Genomic DNA, 20,134 nt, shown 5'->3' on the forward strand with positions numbered 1-20,134 from the left:
TCAAACTGTTTGGTTTTGAAAGGGTTCTGCAGTGTTCTGGAAAAGGTGGTAGCACTTCAAAGTTTTTTTAAAAAAAATATTTACAGAAATACCATGTATCATTAGAGTGTCTTTTATTTTGTCTGGGTTGTTTCTGTTTTGTTTTTAATTTTTTTTAAAAAAAAATCCTCATCTGGAATTGACCTAGTGCCAAACTAGTATGTTAATACTAGTAATGAGGTGATAAGATGATCTAGTGCAAATCTCATATATGTAAAAAAACCTAAAAATTAAAATTTGGAGGATAGTTGGGGAGAAATAAACATGGGGGCAGGTGTCCTGAATGTCATGCCCCAACTGCCTACCTCACTGAAACACTATCCCACAGACACCCACTGCTGTCCTTAAAAGAACAAATCAACTGCTCCCATGGGGAAAAGGCTGTTCAAATTGTTCCAGCTTGAAAAAAGGAGAAGACCCCAGCAGGAGAGGAAAAGAAAAGGCATGTTGGGAACAGAAAAGGGCTGGACTGGATACAATCAGCCTTTGTATCATGTGATCAGGGGGAAAAAAAAATCAAATCATCCCATACTACAATAACCCCGGTACTTGATCATGTAGTCAGAGTCTCATTCTAAAGCAAGTATGCATGAGGCCCATTCTGGATTGGGAGTACAGTATCATTATGTGTGGGTATGGGAAGCTTTCATCTTGCTCTTCCTGCTGTTTTCCTCCTCTCTCTTAAATTTATTCCCACCGCCCACGGTCTTTTCTTCTTTTTTTCCCTTTTCTTTCCTGGGGTCTTCAAAGGAAAGGACCAAATAAAGGGAGAAAATGGGTGGTGAAGGCGAAGGTTTAACCCTCCATGATTATGTGATCTGGTGATGTCAACATCTGCTTACTTTTCATTAAAAAGGATAGTGAGGCTCAGCTGCATGGTATACAATTGTATTGACAAGCGATACTGGATGTGTTACATTCTCTTTTCTTCTCCAGAACCATCGGAGGAGCCTGACTGGGTCAGAATCTGATGCTCAGAACCAGCCCATCAAGTACTGCTGTATTTATCTCCCTGATGGAACTGCCTCTCTGGCTCCGGTGCGGCCTGGTCTTTCCATCCAGGATATGCTGTCTGGAATTTGCCAGCGCCGGGGCCTCCACCTGCCAGATGTTAAGATTTATCTTGTGGGGAATGAAAAGGTAAGCTTCAAAGGGCAATAGAGAAAAGGAAGAATTCCTAGAAGAAATTATCATGGCAGGAATGTACATAAGAGGAAGGAAAGCTGTGCTGTTGAGATTGGGATATTTGCCATTCCTTGCACTGGGAAGAATTATCCACCTGTTGCGGCCCAGGCCTTCACATTCAAAATGGAAGCTGAGATGTTCTCAGTAGAAATTCCACTCAAGAGAAATCCATTATGGCTTAAAACTCATTCTAGGCAAGCCAGTGTTATCTCGGTCACCACTCACATTGAGCTGCATTACAGTGCTGTTTCAAGAATTACTAAGAGAACGAACATGAAACACTTCTCACACTTGAAACCTGGGGACTTTTCAAATAGCAAGGAGTATGACATTATCTGCCACCCGATTCAGGGTTCCCTGCTCTCTCTTAGCTTAGCTACAGCCCTTTCAGTAGCCTGGGGGACAAATGTGTTTTCTCTTGTATTACAAAATATTTGAGGGCAGTTTGGTCTTGGGGAGTTGTAGGTAGTTTAGAGCCCTTAGCTTTGCAGAAGATTTTATCCTCAGTTTTTTTTTATATGCAGAAATCCGGCAGCTTGCATGTTTAGACTCTTTTAATGGGGTGGGATAACTATGGGGACTGTCATAGTGAGCGACCGTACTTCTAAATTTACTGCCGCACCATTGAGCTCATGTAACAGCTATCAGGTATACATAGTACAGCTCAATTCTATATCCCTCTACTGAAGTATAAGCCACAGACAACAGAATTCTATGGGGGGGGGAATTAAGTATTGAAAATTCCTGTTTCCACATTTACCCCTTCAGATACCTGGTTAAGTACCCTGTTCCTTAAATATCTAAAAAGAAAGATATTTAAAATTCAAATACAGTACCTTTAAATCACTCACACATTTGACTGGGGCCAGTCTCCTCCTCCGCAACTGGGCTGCAGAGAAAGTGGGTGGCAGGCCACACAATCCAATGCCAAGCGTTCCACACAGTCTGTAGGTTTCAGCTTGTACACCCTTGTCCTACTAGCGCTTTCTACTGATACATAATTATCACTTGCATCCAAATGTAATTTTTTTTAAAAAACTATTCCAAAATTTCACAGAAAAAAAGCCCCAAGAAAACTAGAAGCTCAATATATGCCAGAAAATGGAATCTTGAAATTTTAGTGGGCATTGAGGTGACATTATGAGGAATGCTGGAAGCTAAAGATCTTTCAGTGGTGCTCATTTTGCAACGTATTGAAAATACCATGTGTATTTGATAGAGTGAGTTAGGGTTTTGTGAAAGGGCAGCAAACAGCTGGTCATTTGATTTATTATTACATTATTTTTACTGCCAGGGAAGGGAAGATACAATAATGAGATTACCTGGCTCAGGTGCCAAAATATCTTGAATGGTACCTGATTTAGTGCTGGGATACTGCTTGCTATTGTGTTTCAAGATGCAAAATGGTGTCCGCTAGCCCTAGAAAGACTTTTACTACAGTATATGTAGAACTGCTGGATAGCCCAGTGATTCAGAGGTGGGGAGTTCAATTCCTCATTTTGCCTCCTTGACAGGGGCTGGATTTTATGATCACTAGGGTTAGATAGTTACCAGCTGTGCAGTTCTAAGATTATAAAAGCTGTCTTCCCAGAGTTGTATCTTTATTACATATCATCTGGAAACACTTGCATTCATGTGGCCTTGTTCTGACAATAACTTCATACATGCAAATGTATCAACATTTATATACAATCTTTTGCAGAGTTTTGAATTTCTGGTAAAATTTCTGGTAAAATTCCTTTTGCTGTGCAGCAGAACAGTGGTTCCCAATGTGGCGTACATTGTACCCAGGGGTACAAACCAGGACATAATAGAGGGGAAAGTCCTAAGGAAGTGGAGGGAGGTGGAAGTGGAGGGAGGTGGACTGGGTGTGTACATTATGGATTGGCATTCTGACAAAACATGTGTGACAGCTTCCTGTCAACATCCATAATTCTTCACAGTCCTCAATGGGCATGTCCATCCCATCTCATTTCAGCTTTATTTTCTTCACCAATTGGTTCCTGTTTGATAGGTGGGTTTGATTAATGCCGTGAGATGGGATTAGCTAGGCTACCTTTCCATTCTGTGGCTGTGTGTCAGAAGTGCAGGTGTCCTGTCGGCCTTTAGCTTAGGGCAGCAGTTCCCAACCTTGGCTCACTCGGGTGTTCTTAGGCTGCAGTTGCCAAAAGCTGTCACCACCAGCTATTCTTGGCTGAGATTTCTGGGAGTCGCAGTCCAAGAACAACTGGGTTACTCAACCTTGGGAACCACTGGCTCAGTGGGAAGCTGGTGAGTCTTGTGTTGCGATTCTTGAAGGGGCTGCAGAAAGCAGAGCAGCAGGTGGGTTTGGAGGTACTTCAGCATCAAAGGCAGGAGAACAGGGTTTCAGTAGACTGAAGTGGTTGTTGCAGTGTCAGGAACTTCACTGGTCCGAGCACCTCCTTTTTCTCTTACGTGCCAAGGCCTGGGTGCAGGGAAGGAAGCAGGCCGCCCCACACAATCTGTCCCTGCATTTGGTTCATGCAGACCGACTGGGAGGAGAGGGCTATAAGCTGGGAACCATTTGGTGCTACAGTTTGGGTCTTCTGATTGCTGAGACTGGGGCTCCCCTTGCAGAATGGGGTGGGGATGGCATGGAAAAGAAGAGGGGCCAGTGGGGCAAAGCTGCAAATTTTGTGGTTTGTGCCATGCCAGTTATGTGAAAGGAAAGAGGAGGGAAGGAAAGGAGCCAAGTTGAGAGATGCCCAGGGCTCTCTCTCTCTCTCTCTCTCTGTGTGTGTGTGTGTGTGTGTGAGAGAGAGAGAGAGAGAGAGAGAGACAGACAGACAGACAGACAGACAGACAGAAATAGATACATGTCTCTGTGTTGTTATTTTGTGAATAGTGGGGGGAAGAAATAATTTATAGAAATGAGGTATGCAAGTGAGAAAAAGGATGGAAACCACTAAAGTAGAAGTAGAGAGACCCACAGAGGAGAATAACTACAATTTCCCCTGATAGTCCACCCCTTTCTCAATAACTCTATCTAAGACAATTGTATGGTTCCACATTTTCCCCTCTGCATCAATATGTCTTCTTTTCCTGGCTTTTTACAGAAGCCACTGGCACTGAACCAAGAGAGTTTAGTCCTGATGGACCAGGAGGTGAAGCTGGAGACCAGGATAAGCTTTGAGTGAGTTGTGATCCCAGAACACCCTCTTGCTCTATATCCTGAAACAACTGGGCAGAAACTGAGTTTCCTCTGTCTCAGCATGAGCCAGGGTGCCCTGCTGCAGAAGAGCAGCCGATCTGTATATGCAGAAAAGAAACAAATAAGCCCCCCTGTCTTTCTGTCTTGTTGGCTGTTCTGGATGTTCAATTGATTGCTCTAAAGTTTCTTCCATGCTCCAGTTTCTTACTGGTGTTTGAGTGTGTGCATTTAGGGATTGCAAGCAGATAATATATGAGCCCTCCATCATCATTGTTTCTTTTGAAGTTGCTATGGCTGCCACCACCACTTCCCTGACTTGTAGACATTGCAGTGTCACTATCTAACCCAATATGCACACAAGCCAGGACACACAATCCTCAAAGAAACTCTGTCTGCCACAAGCCAAACCACAAAGAAAAGTGAACCTCCCTTCACTTATTTCTACTGCATGGAGCTAAGCACTGAGATTTCACTGCAAGAGGTCTGTATGAGTAATGCCTCATATTGCCCATTTTGCTGTGATTCATGTACATGCCTAATATAAGAGACTGCCACGCTGGTGGCTTTCTGTGCTGCTCCCTTCTGTTCATGGTTCCTTTGATCTTGCCCATGGGTTGAAATGGCAGTACTCAGAATTTAAAACTGCAGTTCACTGACACAATCATAAGTGAAGAGGGCATTCTATTATTCTTCATCTGGAGCAGATCAATAGAGAGTGCAATGTTGGCAAGATGACAGCACCACACATACAGTATATGATGCCCATTGGATCTTTTTGCTGTATCACTCCTCCTTACAGACTGGAAATCATGCCCATCAATAAGAAAGTACGCATTCTGGCAAAATCTACCAAGAATCTGCAAGAGGCACTGCAACCCATTTTGGAGAAGTATGGCTTAGATGTTACACAGGTGCTAGTCCGACGGGTGAGTATGGTCTTGGCAGCAATGAAATGACATGCATAATTGAAGTCTGACTGATCCCACTTAACAGGGGCAGGCATGCAACTGCTGGTTACATGTGAATCTTAATTTTTCCCCCAGCAGCTACCAGTGTCTCTTGCTTAGTACTGTTTATGACATGACATTTTTTCTTCTAGTTAAACTAGAGTGAGAATTAAGATACAGGTCAAAAGACTACTTCCAGAGTCTCCCAGGCAGCAGGGTGTTTTGGTCCAAAAAGCCATTTTATTTTCAAGTTCTGGTTCCATTCCAGCTGAACAGAAGTCTTTTCAAGATCAAGAAGCCCCCTGAGCTAGCCAGTCCCTCAGAGTCAAATGTTTTGTCTTAACTTTTGGTTTTGGTGGGCTCTAATATGCAACTACTTCTGCTCACCTTCTTGTTCAGAAGCTGCCTACTCTAGCAGCATGTGTGCAGGGTTGTCTTAGCCCACCAGTCCTGATCGGAGCAAAACCCTTTCTTTATGGCTTTCATTCACTTCTGTTTCTGCAATTTTACTACAGTCTGGTGAACCACACAATCTGAATATGGAAGAGAAGGTGACCACGGTGGCTGCTCAGAATCTGGTGCTGGAGTCAGATGCAGGTATGACAAACTCAGAGACATACACAGTCACACCTGGCTGCTTGGTCTTGTATATTCCCCTGCAGACTGCTGGTGAAATGTGAGCACAACACAATGGCTGAGGTCCAGGAGTAGGTCAGTAGGCCCCCCACAAATCAGTGGAGCTTCCAGAGGAATTGACACACCAGAACCTCACTCATTCAGTGGGCCTACTCTAGTTGCAATTTATATTCCTGGATTTCAGCTTATAGGAGGCAGAGCCTCTTTCCTAAGTTAGGAAATTAGTATTTTGTGGATTCCAGGAGTGGAAGGGAAGACAATGTACTGTATAGAAATGCCTTGCTTTTCATTCTAGTGGGTGGATCATCTTAGTCTTTCAGTGACTGAAATGTTTCAAGCCCCTCTGCTATTAACCTATTCAGTGTTGCTTGCCAAGCGATGTGCAAAAATGCAGCTGCTGCTAATGGTGAACAAGCCAGAGGAAGACGATTGCCATGAGCAGCCTACCTTGGTTTGCAAAGGAAGTAGTTTCCAAATGTAGGGTATTCCTATAATCAGACACGGCAATATTGGCCTAAATGAGCAAAACTTCTATGGAGAAAAATCCCACCAGATGTCTTGCAGGACCAGTTTCGCATTTTAGAGCCACCTGCTCACAACATTTGTCTGGCAAAGCTTATCTCTTGATCAGCATTTTGATGAGCTGACTTTAACCCAGGAAGATTTCTTCCAGAGGGGAGCAGCTGTATGGAGAAAAAAAAATGGACTGCTGAGTATGCTCTTGTCAAACAACTGTCAGAAATATGAGAGCTTATCAGAAAAAAAAAACCCTGACAGTTCTACTTCTCTTGCTCCCTTCCGTTTCTTGTTGATAACTTACATAGCTGCAGATAGGGTAGGATACAGTATTTGCTTCTGTTCCTTAGCATTATCTGTTGAGACACAGATCAGCATGTCCTGAATTGAACCACTTCAAGAAGAGTTCAAGGGGTTCCAACCCTCTTCCATGATGACTCCTTAAGAAATCGTAATCCATTCCCATCATGCTTTATTGTTATACCCATGTGGTCTCAGGCTCAAACTCCACAAGATTCCTTATGTGGAAGGGAAGCTCCCTTAGCTGGTAGAAGACAATCATTTGTTCTCCTAGTATGAATTTTTCCAGCCTCTGCATTTGGCAAAGTAGCTACTGTATTTTGGAAGGCATATGTGCTATCAGTGCCGAATTGCAGACTGATCATCTCAAGGAGTTTACTTCAGATCTTTAGTCCTAGCTATTGTCCCAATGTTGCCAGAGTTTCAGGCCTGGTTCTTTACTGCCTGCTCCTCCAAGATTTAGTGTCCATGTGTTTTCTTGCAGAGATGAAACTGGCTGGTGTTGGAAATGCTGAAGCGAGCGCCTCTAGTGAGCAGAGTGAGGTGAGCCTTGGGCAAGGATGTGGTAAAACTCTTGCTAGACAGTGCTACATCTCACTTCACAGGAGGGTAATCACACATCTGAATGATTGGTGTCTTTTTTTAAAAAAAGAGAAACTAAACATCAACAGGGAAAATTGCACCCTGACATTCTTTCTTGTTATGCTGGCAGCTCATTTCTCCCAAGGCATGCAAGCCCACACATTCAAGAACATGTTTATCAGTTCCTTTGGAGTTTGTGCACCCTAGACATATGTTCTGATGCTTAACTAGGTACAAAATAGGCGGTTTTCTGACTCTGACTTGAACCATGCCCTCTCCCACTATGATTCCAGGAGGACAATTTGACAGAGGCAGAGGCTGAGAATGAACCACTCCCAGATATGTCCTGCTCCTTTGCCAGGCCCTCTAAAAGTAATGAGAATCGGCGCACATATGATTTGGAAGGTATGTCATGACTGCTGTTACTGGAACCCCACCCAGATATGGAAATCAAGGGGATTCTGGTCACCAACCAGAAAGAAAGTGATTTGCCCCAAGGGAGGAATTGAAGAACAAGGCCACATTTTTGTCCCTGGGTCCTCCTGCAGGTTGCCTGATATACCAGTACACGTGGTAAACCTACCATTCCTGGAGGCTTCTAGGTATGAAAACAGGGCCTTTTATAAGAATTACAAACATTAAAAAAAACTGAGGGGGATCTCATGTGGCTATGGGGGCTGCCTGTATACCCTTGGGAGGCCAAATGTAACCTTCAGGCTGCATGTTACCCATCCGTTCCCTAGGGAACTAACCATTCTAATATTCATACTTTTTCAGATTTATTCCTGAAAAGATTAGTACCTGTGAATGACATTATGATAGAATTCGGCATCGTCCAGCCCAGGGGTTATCAACCCCCGGTCTGAGGCCCATGCCGGTCCATGAGCATCCTTTAACTGGGCCGTGGAGACGGATCTCCGCCCCCCTGCACGCATGCATGGGGGGCGTGTTGCACTTGCAGAGGGGCGTGTCATGCTCATGGATGGGTGTGTTGCGCTTGCAACAAAATCTGCCTGGCTTCTAATTTCAGCCCAACCTGGATCGGGAGCAGTGGTGGCAGCACCTGCTTGGCGAACGTGGGGCTTCCACCCCGCCTCGTAGGGGCTGGGTCCCGCCTGCCCCCCGAAGCACCCACGCGTCCAGAAGGGGAGCCCTCTCCCTGCCTGGCAGTCTTCTTCTTCAGGGGTTTGGCACCACCAGGGTGTCTACTTTTATCCCTCCCCCCCTCTTCGCGGGTCACATGGCGAGGCTGCTGCTGCTGTCGCCTTGTCCTCTCTGGGGCTTAGGTGAAGGAGGGGCCCCACTCGTAACCTGGCTGCGCGCTTCTCTTCCTCCCGCCTGGTGCTCCTCCACTCTGTGCCCAGACATGCTATGGGAGGGGGTGATGCTGAGAGAACAGCCTTTTCGCGCGTGCTCCCCACCTCCTGTCATTGTGGCCATTCTGACCATGCATGCAACAACTCTAAACAATGATATTGTGTTGCATCCAGGCCAATAATTGATTATTCTTTCTGCACTGCTTCTTCCATTCATTTTACCTTTTACCTGTAAAGGCCTGTGATTATTCTTGTGGATATCCTACATTTGGAGGGGTGGGAGATGGAACTTTGCTAGTGGCAGTCAAGACTGCTTTTGGGATGGACTGTGGAGCTGTTGAAAAAGAATGCAAAAGAGAAAATGTAGAGGAGACATGTAAACTGTCTGGAAAGTATTTGAGAATTTTTGTAGTTAAAATATTCCACTGTAGTCCCTTGTTGACTATTGTCACTTTGGAATATACAGTAATACAGTACTATAAATTTCCAAAACACTGTAGATTTATTCACATGATCTTTTAAAGTTCATGAAATTAATATTCAATGTTTTCTTCCACCACTGTTATTTAATCTCTGCCCACCCACTCCCGAAATAAAGAGACAGACACAGGTGTTGGAGTTAACTAGGGCCACGCTTTATTGCTTTTAACCTCCAATCACTCTCCTCATGCAGAGGGGCCTGGATGTCATGCGGATCCCTGGGGCAGGCTCTAGGGGTATCTCTTACTCCTTCTCCAATCCTAAGCGGGTGAATCCCAAGCCCCTGGTCAGAGCTGTCCCCTGAACAGCTCGTACCCAGATGGCCACAGACTGGGAAGAAAAACTCTCCCTATCTGCTATCCATCCAATTGTCTAAAACTAAGACATGGAATGGATAGGACTATACCTTATTCACCCCTCATTCCAGCAAGTGAAATGCTAGATCCAGATTGCCGTGATGCTGGGTGCAGTTAGGACGCCATGTGCTTTTTGGGAGCTCACTGAAACTCACCTTCTCTTCTGCACTACCTGACAGTTTGACCTATTTAAACGTGACTCAAACCTAGAATAGCCCTCAGAATCCCATGGGTAAACAGTGTGGGATAGGCAAAAATACATCCGCCCACCTTTTATATGCCAATCAGGTGAGGCGGACCCAAAATTCCTATCCGGCCCCGAAGCGACCACCTCAGCCACACTGGACCCAGGGCGGGCAGGTTAGTTATTAAGTCATGTTGGACTCTTTGTGACCCCATGGACCAGAGCACGTCAGGCCCTCCTGTTTTCCATTGCCTCCCAGAGTAGGGTCAAATTCATGTTAGTAGCTTCCACAACACTGTTCAACTATCTCATCTTCTGCCGTCCCCTACTTCTCTTGCCTTCACACTTTTTCCAACATCAGGGTCTTTTCCAGGGAGTCTTCTCCTCTCATGAGATGGCCAAAGTAGTGGAGCCTCAGCTTAAGGATCTGCCCTTCCAGTGAGCACTCAGGGTTGATTTCCTGCAAGATGAATAGGTTTGTTCTTCTTGCAGTCCCGGGGACTCTCAAGAGTCTCCTCCAACACCATAATACAAAAGCATTAATTCTTCGGCGGTCAGCTTTCTTTATGGTCCAGCTCTCGCTTCCATACATCACTACAGGGAAAACCATAGCTTTGACTATGCGGACTTTTGTTGGCAAGGTGATGTCTCTGCTTTTTAGGATGCTGTCTAGGTTTGTCATCGCTTTCCTCTGAAGAAGCAGGCGTCTTTTAATTTCATGGCTGCTGTCACCATCTGCCGTGATCATGGAGCCCAAGAAAGTAAAATCTGTCACTGCCTACATATCTTCCCATTCTATTTGCCAGGAGGTGATGGGACCAGTGGCCGTGATCTTAGTTTTTTTGATGTTGAGCTTCAGACCATTTTTTTGCGCTCTCCTCTTTCATCCTCATTAAGAGGTTCTTTAATTCCTCCTCACTTTCTGCCATCAGAGTGGTATCATCTGCATATCGGAGGTTGTTGATATTTCTTCCGGCAATCTTAATTATGGCTTGGGATTCATCCAATCCAGTCTTTCGCATGATGTATTCTGTATACAGTGGTGCCTCGCATCACGACGTTAATTCGTTCCAGCGAAATCGCTGTAGAACGAAAACGTTGTAATGCAAAAAGAAAAAACCCACTGAAACACCTTAAAACCCGTTTAATGCATTCCAAAGGGTTGTAAACTCACTGTCCAGCGAATATCCTCCATAGGGCGGCCATTTTCGCTGCCTGTGCAGCGAGGAATCCGTCCCAGAAAACAGTGGGGGGCATTTTGTTTATCCGGCGGCCATTTTGAAACAGCCGATCAGCTGTTGGAAAATTGTTGTTTTGCGAAGAATTGGTTCCCGAAGCAGGGAACTGATCATCGCAAAGCAAAATTCCCCCATAGGAAACATTGCTTTGCGATTGCAAAAGCGATCGCAAAAAGTTCATCGTAATGCAGTTTCATCGTTAAATAGGGCAATCATAAAGCGAGGCACCACTGTATAAGTTAAATAAGTAGGGAGGCAATACAATGCCTTGTTGTACTCCTTTCCCAATTTTGAACCAGTCAGTTGTTCCATATCCAGTTCTAACTGTTGCTTCCTGTCCCACATATAGATTTCTCAGAAGATAGAGAAGGTGGTCAGGCACTCCCATTTCTTTAAGAACTTGCCATAGTTTGTTGTGGTCCACGCAGTCAAAGGCTTTTGCATAGTCAATGAAGCAGAAGTAGATTTTTTCTGGAACTCTCTGGCTTTCTCCATAATCCAGCGCATGTTAGCAATTTGGTCTCTAGTTCCTCTGCCCCTTCGAAATCCAGCTTGTACTTCTTGGAGTCCTCGGTCCACATACTGCTGAAGCCTAGCTTGGAGGATTTTGAGCATAACCTTGCCAGTGTGTGAAATGAGTGCTATTGTATGGTAGTTGGAGCATTCTTTGGCATTGCCCTTCTTTGGCATAGGGATGTAGATTGATCTTTTCTAATCCTCTGGCCACTGCTGAGTTTTCCAGACTTGCTGGCGTATTGAGTGTAGCACCTTAACAGCGTCATCTTTTAAGATTTTAAATAATTCAACTGGAATGCCATCACCTCCACTGGCCTTCTTCTTAGACAAGCTTTCTAAGGCCCACTTGACTTCACTCTCCAGGATGTCTGGCTCAAGGTCAACAACCATATTACAGTGCTGCCTCCACTTACGACCATAATCCATTCCAGAAAATGTGCATAACTCGAAATGGTTGTTAAGTTGAAGCACCATTTCCCATAGGAATACACTAAAACCCAATAAATCCATTCTGGCCAGAAAAAAAACACCAAAAAAATAATTTAAATAAAAATAAAACACTGCAAGCCCCATAGGAATGTGCTGGGGCTGAAAAACAAACACACCAAAACCAACAAACAAAAAACACAGCCAGCCCCAGCAGAACGCCATGGGGCTGGGAAAAAACACTCAAAAAACCCACACGCACACAGCCAGCGCTAGCGGAATGCCATGGGGTGGGGGGGAAAACACAACCTCCCCCCACACAGCAAGCCCCAGCGGAACACGATGGGGATGGGAAAAAATACAGTGGTGCCTCGTTTAATCAGTGCCCCGGTTAACGATGAATCCGCATAGCAATGGCAAAAAAGCAATTGCTTTTGCCATCGCTTTGCGATGTTGCCTATGGGGAAAAATCGCTTTGCGATGTTTTCCCCATAGGCCCCATTTTCCCTCAGCTGAGCGGCGGGAGCCTCCAAAGGACCGCTCCCACTGCTCAGCTGGGGGGAAATGACGGCAGTAGCCTCGGAAGGACCCTTCCGAAGGGACGTTCCAAGGCGACTGCCGGGATTCCCCTTTGGAGGGGGCATTTTTCCCTAGCTGAGCGGGAGCCCCGCTGCTCAGCTGGGGGAAAATGCCGGTGGTAGCCTCGGAAGGACCCTTCTGAAGGGTCGTTCCAAGGCCACCGCCGGGATTCCCCTTCGGCGGGGGCATTTTCCCCGAGCTGAGCGGGAGCCCTGCCGCTCAGGTGGGGGAAAATGCCGGCGGTAGCCTCGGAAGGACCCTTCCGAAGGGTCCTTCCTAGGCCACCACTGGGATTCCCCTTCGGATGCCTGAAAGGCATCCGGACCCCTGCCGCCGCCGCTTGGATCCGCCCCGTGGCCGGCTACCCCCGCCATGGTCGGACTCTCAGGAGTCCGACCATGGATGGGGTAGCCGGCCGCGACACAGATCCAAGCGGCGGCGGCGGCGGCGGCAGGGGTCCGGATGCCTTTCAGGCATCCCGGGCTAGGATCCGCCCCCCGGCCGGTTCCCCTTCCATGGTTGGACTCTCAGGAGTCCGGCCATGAATGGGGTAACCGGCCGGGTGGTGGATCCAAGCCCCTACCGCCGCCACCGCTGCTTGGAATCGCCCCCCGGCCGGTTCCCCTTCCATGGTCGGATTCGACCATGGAAGGGGATCCGGCCGGGGGCAGGATCCAAGCGGCGGCGGCAGCGGTAGGAGCTTGGATCCGCCCCCGGCCGGTTCCCCTTGCATGGTCGGATCCAACCATGGAAGGGGAACCGGCCGGGGGCCGGATCCAAGCGGCAGCGGTGGCGGTAGGGGCTTGGATCTGCCCCCCGGCCGGTTACCCCATCCATGGCCGGACTCCTGAGAGTCCGACCATGGAAGGGGAAGCCGGCCGGGGGGCGGATCCTGGCCGCCCTCCTACCAACCCTTCACCCCCTTCGCCGCCGCCGCCTCCGGGCTTTGGAAGCGGATTCCGAAACCCAGCGGCGGCGGCGGAGATGAGGGTGAGGGGTGGGTCGGGCAGAGGTGGGAGGAGGGGGAAGGCTCCGCTGCCACCGCTCGGTCGCGCTGGCCAGCATTTTCGCGGCCAGCGCGTCCAACAGGCCTTGGGAGAAGGCTTCTCCACCGCCTCTCGGACGCGCTGGCCGGGTGCGGGGTGGCTCCAAGCGGCGGCGGCGGGCGCAGGGGGGTTCCAAATGGCTTCCAGTGCTTCGCCTGGAAGCCATCCGGACACCCCCTACCCTGTCCCTGCCGCCGCTGAGAGCCTTCTGAGCTCTCAAAGGGCTTTCTCCAATGTGGGGGGGAAGCCCTTTGAGAGCTCGGAAGGCAAATGTCGGCGGTCAGCGGTGGCTTTGGGGTCCATCCAAAGCCACCACCGACTGCCGACATTTTCCCCCAGCTGAGCGGCGGGGCTTTGAAGCTCCCGCCACTCAGCTGGGGGAAAATGCCAAAGGCCCCATTTTCGGTCAGCTGGTCGGCGGTTCCAAAATGGCCGACCCGCTGTGCTGCCTCGCTTTAGAGGCACCGAAAATGGCCGCCCCTATGGAGGAATATCGCTGAATTGTGAGTTTATCCTCCATAGGAACGCATTAAACAAAGTTTAATGCGTTCCTATGGGTTTTTCCGTTCCGTTTAGCGATGTTTTCGCATAGCAATGATTAATCCGGAACGGATTAACGTCGCTATGCGAGGCACCACTGTACTCAAAAACAATCCCCACACACAGCCAGCCTTAGTGGAATGTGATGGGGCTGGCAAAAGAGACACAACCCCCCCCACACACACAGTCAGCCCCAGCAGAACGCCATGGGGCTGGGGGGAAAAACACAAAAACACAAAAAAAATCACAGTACAGGAAGGAAGGCAGTAAAACTGGGAAAAAAAACAAAACCAATTTTGATCTCTTACCTGGTCAGTGTCTTGGCCTGTATAAGGAGGGGAGGCAGTTAAAAAGGAAGAAATAAACCAAGATTAGTTTTGATCTCTTACCTGGTCGGTGTCTTGGTCTGTATAAGGAGAGAAGGCAGTTAAAAATAAATAAATAAACCAATATTAGTTTTGATCTCTTACCTGGTCTGTGTCTTGGCCTGTATAAGGAGGGAAGGCAGTTAAAAAGGAAGAAATAAACCAAAATTAGTTTTGATCTCTTACCTGGTCTGTGTCTTGGCCTGTATAAGGAGGGAAGGCAGTTAGAAAGAAGAAATAAACCAAGGTTAGTTTTGATCTCTTACCTGGTCGGTGTTTTGGCCTGTATAAGGAGGGAAGGCAGTTAAAAAGGAAGAAATAAACCAAAATTAGTTTTGATCTCTTACCTGGTTGGTTTCTTGGCGTGTATGAGAAGGGAAGGTAGCAAAAAATAAATAAATCTAAATTGAGTTTTGATCCCTTACCTGGTCAGTGTCTAACCATAAGATATGTTGTTTTACCTAGAAGATAGTTATGTGATATATATTAACATTTATAAACCACTATACATACATACATACTTTATTGTTACGGCATCAAGCCATACAAAATTGAATACAAAACTTCAGACTAGCATGCACTACAAAGAGCCATACCAGACATACAAAGGTAAAATATCTAAAACAGCAAATATAGCAATGTAAGACCAAGGTCTAAGGGTTTAGCTGTCTGTTCTGTCTGTTATAGCATGCCGCCCAAAATTTCACTACCAGTTCTGTAGTAATCCTATTTTGGTCGGTTAGCAATTGATAACAGTAGTCCGAATCCGATTGACCTGCCATATCTTTTAAGAGAGGTGTAATATATTTTCCTCGGATCTTATTATGCCTGTTACACCTGAGCATCATGTGCTTGATAGATTCGATCTCGCCAGAGCCACAAGGGCAGAATCTCTATTCCCTCAGGATTTTTTTAAATATGCCTTCCAACAACGCAGAAGGGAAAGCCTCGCATCTAGCCAGAGTAAAGGCTTTCCTAAACTTATATGTCTTAAGCTGTGACAGGTAGGCCATAGGGAGTGGACGATATTTATGCATGTCTATTGCTCTAATATTGGGGCATCTACTGAGATTTACGTGTCTCTCCATATCCATTATTCTCAGTTTTAGGGCTGATTTTGCTTCATCCCATTGCATGCTTAATATTGCTTGAGGAGAGAAGCCCATTACTTGCAATTTATTTAGGACCGCTTTTAACCAGCTCGATTGGAAGTTATCCTCTAGGAGTAGATGTGTTAATCCCTGTAGCTGGAAGTTTATTTTAAGCCAATACTGAAGGGAGGCTAGTACAATTTTGGCTACCATTGTTAGTGAGCCGGTTTCTAAACAAATTTGTGCATTCGTTACGTATCTTGGGGCTTCAAGTATTGCTCTAAGGAATTTTGACTGAACCCGCTCTATCGGGTCAAAACTGCTAGATGGAGGCCCCATAAAGGTGCCATAGAGCATCTGGCTGACCACCTTTGCCTGGAAGAGGTTTTGGGCTGCTGGGATATAACAACCCCCTTTTGAATGGTAGAACCTTAGAATGGCATTTGCTGTTTTTTCCCCTTGGGTGACTGCATATTGTATATGGGCATTCCTGTCCCCAGTGGATTGCAGGGCCATACCTAGGTATTTAAAACAGGAAACTTGTCCAAGAGATTGCCCATTTATAATCCAAGATCTTTTCTTTTGTCTTATACCAAAGGCCATAATTTTTGTCTTTTGATAATTTATTTCTAATTCCTTCTTTTTGCAGAAGTCTGCAAATTTCTTAAGGGCTGTCTTTAGGCCGATTGGCGTTCTCGCTAGAAGCACAGCATCATCCGCATAGAGAAGGATAGAAATATGTCTTTGGTGTAATTTTGGAGGATGAAGACTAGGAGAATTCGGGTGTTCTACTATGTCGTTTATATATAAATTAAACAATGAGGGGGCCAGTAAGCAGCCTTGTCTGACTCCTCTATAGGTGTTAATCAGTTCTGTTAAATTCCCTTTCCTATTGAGCATAGCCTTGAGATTGGTATTATTGTGTAGCACACGCAACAACAGCAGTAATCGTTTATCTATTGAGGTGGCTTCTAAATGGGCCCATAGTTGCTGTCTCGAGATTGAATCAAAAGCCGCTTTCAGATCGACAAATGCAGCATATAATGAGGTTGGGCCTTTTGCCGCATATTTCTCTATAAGATGTTGAATAATAAGACAGTGGTCCATAATGGATCTACACTCTCTAAAACCAGCTTGCTCTACAGCAATCCTATTTTCTTCGATCAACCAGGTCTCAAATTTGTCCTGCAGATGCCTAGCATATAGTTTACTGCATATGTTTAAGAGACCAATAGGGTGATAGTTTGCCGGCTCATCTCTTAGTCCTTTTTTGAATAAAGGTACTACTATTGCTGTGTTCCATTCTACAGGAAGTCGTCTCCGACTCTTCTTAGCACGCTAGCAATTAGAAAATCTATAAACCACTATTTCTTTAAATTTTGAGCAAGTAATTAACACTATGAATATAGAAATAAATACAAGAGAAATCAACCTGGAAAGAGAACTATTAAGCTGAACAAGTCAATAGATCCTGGCATATTAACACATTAAATGGGTAAATATTTCAGGCACAATAATATTTGGAACTCTTCAGACTTGGAAACAATATGTAAAGACGTATGTTATTCATTTCTGAACAACATAAACAAAAACTTTTTTCTAATTATGGTTACTAAAGAAAGAGATTAACCAAATACAATCTAATGAATGCTAGGGATGAAATACACAGATTAATCATGCAGAGTGGGCAAATGTTTCAGAAATGTAACATTTCTGTTTCATTTCCAACAACTACACCCACGGCTCTATCAGAAAGGGTTCACCTAGAAAAGCATCCCATAAATGCTACTCTTTCCCATCTGTGTGGGAAGTCTGTTATTGAAATCCAGCTTACATCTGGCTGCCCCCTAACAAACCCATTTATCTCCATTAAAAAACAACAGCAACCTCTCAAAAGTACCACATCAACTACCCTGCCAGACCTCACCATCTTAAACCTACCCTACCCAGGCAATGCCTTAATGTAGTTTCCAGAGATATAGAAAAATAGGAAGCAATCCTGTCCATATACAGAGTACATCTCTACAAACTATGAACCTGAATGGCTGAGAAAGTCCACAGTTAAGCCCGGATGAAAGGTAAATGTAAGCAATTTTGCTCCTTCATGGATTGCTGCCTTGTCGTGGCGAAGGGGCTTGAGTAATTCAGAGAAGCTATGGGCTATGCCTTGCAGAGACACACAAGACGGACAGGACATAGTGGAGAGTTCCGACTAAATGCAATCCACCTGGAGTAGGAATTGGCAAGCTACTCCAGTATCTTTGCCAAGAATACCCCATGAACAGAAACAAAAGGCTAAAAGATATGACACTAGAAGATGGGACCCTACTGAGGAAGAGCAAAGGGCAAGTATAAGTAGCTTCAGAGCTAATGAAGTGGTTGGGCCAAAGCCAAAAGGACGCTCAGCTGTGGACGTGCCTGGAAGTGAAAGGAAAGTCCGATGGTGCAAAGAAAAATACTGCATAGGAACCTAGAATGTAAGATCTATGAACCTTCGTAAGCTGGATGTGGTCAAACAGGAGATGGCAAGAATAAACGTTGACATCCTGGGCATCAGTGAACTAAAATGGACAGGAATTGGCAAATTCAATTCAGATGACTATCATATCTACTATTGTGGGCAAGAATCCCATAGAAGGAATGGAGTAGCCCTCATAGTCAACAAAAGAGTGGGAAAAGCTGTAATGGGATACAGTCTCAAAAATGATAGAATTTCAATATGAATCCATTACCTTTCAACATCACACTAATCCAAGTTTATGCACCAATCACCAATGCTGAGGAGACAGAAATTGACCAATTCTATGAAGATTTACAACACCTTCTAGAACTGACACCAAAGAAAGATGTTCTAGCCATTAGAGGGGGCTGGAATGCTAAAGTAGGGAGTCAAGAGACAAAATGAACAACAGGAAAGTTTGGCCTTGGAGTTCAAAATGAAGCAGGGCAAAGGCTAATATCGTTTTGTCAAGATAACAAGCTGGTCATTACAAAAAATCTTTTCCAACAACACAAGAGGTGACTCTACATATAGAAATCACCAGATGGGCAATACCGTAATCAGATTGATTATATTCTCTGCAGCCAAAGATGGAGAAGCTCTAGACAGTCAGCAAAAACAAGACCTGGAGCTGATTGTGGCTCCATCAGCTTCTCATAGCAAAATTCAAGCTTAAACTGAAGAGAGTAGGAAAAACCACTGGGCCACTCAGGTATAACCTAAACCAAATCCCTTATGAATACACAGTGGAAGTGAATAACAGATTTAAGGAACTCGATTTGGTGGGCAGAGTGCCTGAAGAACTACGGATGTAGGCTCGTAACACTGTACAGGAGGCAGCAAGAAAAACCATCCCAAAGAAAAGGAAATGCAAGAAAGCAAAGTGGCTCTCCAACGAGGCCTTACAAATAGCAGAGAAGAGAAGGGAAACAAAATGCAAGGGAGATAGGGAAAGTTACAGAAAATTGAATGCAGACTTCCAAAGAATAGCAAGGAGAGACAAGAGGGCCTTCTTAAATGAACAATGCAAAGAAATAGAGGAAAATAACAGAAAAGGAAAAACCAGAAATCTGTTCAGGAAAATTGGAGATATTAAAGGAACCTTTTGTGCAAAGATGATAAAGGACAAAAATGGTAGGGATCTCAGAGAAGCAGAAGACATCAAGAAGAGGTGGCAAGAATATATAGAGGAATTATACCAGAAAGATCCAGATGTCCCAGACAACCCAGATATTGTGGTTGCTGACCTTGAGCCAGACATCCTGGAGAGTGAAGTCAAGTGGGCTTTAGAAAGCTTGGCTAAAAACAAGGCCCGTGGAGGTGATGGCATTCCAGTTGAACTATTTAAAATCTTAAAAGATGACGCTTTTAAGGTGTTACATCAATATGCCAGCAAGTCTGGAAAACTCAGCAGTGGCCAGAAGACTGGAAAAGATCAGTCTACATCCCAATCCCTAGAAAAGGCAATGCCAAAGAATGCTCCAACTACCGTACAATTGTACTAATTTACAGGCTAGCTAGGTTATGCTCAAAATCCTAAAAGGTAGGCTTCAGCAGTATGTGGACCGAGGACTCCCAGAAGTACAAGCTGGATTTCGAAGGGGCAGAGAAACTAGAGACCAAATTGCTAACATGTGCTGGAATGTGGAGAAAGCCAGAGAGTTTCAGAAAAACATCTACTTCTGCTTCATTGACTATGCAAAAGCCTTTGACTGTGTGGACCACAGCAAACTATGGCAAGTCCTTAAAGAAATGGGAGTGCCTGACCACTTTATCTCCTGAGAAATCTGTATGTGGGACTGGAAGCAACAGTTAGAACTGGATATGGAACAACTGATTAGTTGAAAATTGGGAAAGGAGTACGACAAGGCTGTATATTGTGTCCCTGCTTATTTAACTTACATGCAGAATGCATCATGCGAAAGGTAGGTCTGGATGAATCCCATGCCAGAATTAAGATTGCTGGAATATCAACAACCTCAGATATGCAGATGATACCACTCTGATGGCAGAAAGTGAGGAGGAATTAAAGAACCTCTTAATGAGGGTGAAAGAGGAGAGTGCAAAAATGGTCTGAAGCTCAACATCCAACAAACTAAGATCATGACCACTGGTCCCAT

At 45.3% G+C, this 20,134-nt stretch overlaps 1 protein-coding gene across 4 annotated transcripts in view; it reads left to right on the forward strand.

Moving 5' to 3' along the window:
• Positions 1 to 20,134, forward strand: part of RGS14 (regulator of G protein signaling 14) — a 47,343-nt gene that overhangs the window by 11,498 nt on the left and 15,711 nt on the right. For all 4 annotated transcript variants that reach the window (XM_078385549.1, XM_020790375.3, XM_078385550.1 and 1 more), the window contains 6 exons: positions 976 to 1,179; positions 4,302 to 4,378; positions 5,196 to 5,322; positions 5,859 to 5,940; positions 7,280 to 7,338; positions 7,671 to 7,782. In XM_078385549.1, coding sequence (XP_078241675.1) covers positions 976 to 1,179; positions 4,302 to 4,378; positions 5,196 to 5,322; positions 5,859 to 5,940; positions 7,280 to 7,338; positions 7,671 to 7,782 — 661 coding nt within the window. The remainder of the gene's footprint in view (positions 1 to 975; positions 1,180 to 4,301; positions 4,379 to 5,195; positions 5,323 to 5,858; positions 5,941 to 7,279; positions 7,339 to 7,670; positions 7,783 to 20,134) is intronic.

The sequence above is a fragment of the Pogona vitticeps genome, chromosome 2 (genome assembly GCF_051106095.1).
Source record: "Pogona vitticeps strain Pit_001003342236 chromosome 2, PviZW2.1, whole genome shotgun sequence".
In the NCBI taxonomy this organism is placed as follows: Eukaryota; Metazoa; Chordata; class Lepidosauria; order Squamata; family Agamidae; genus Pogona; species Pogona vitticeps.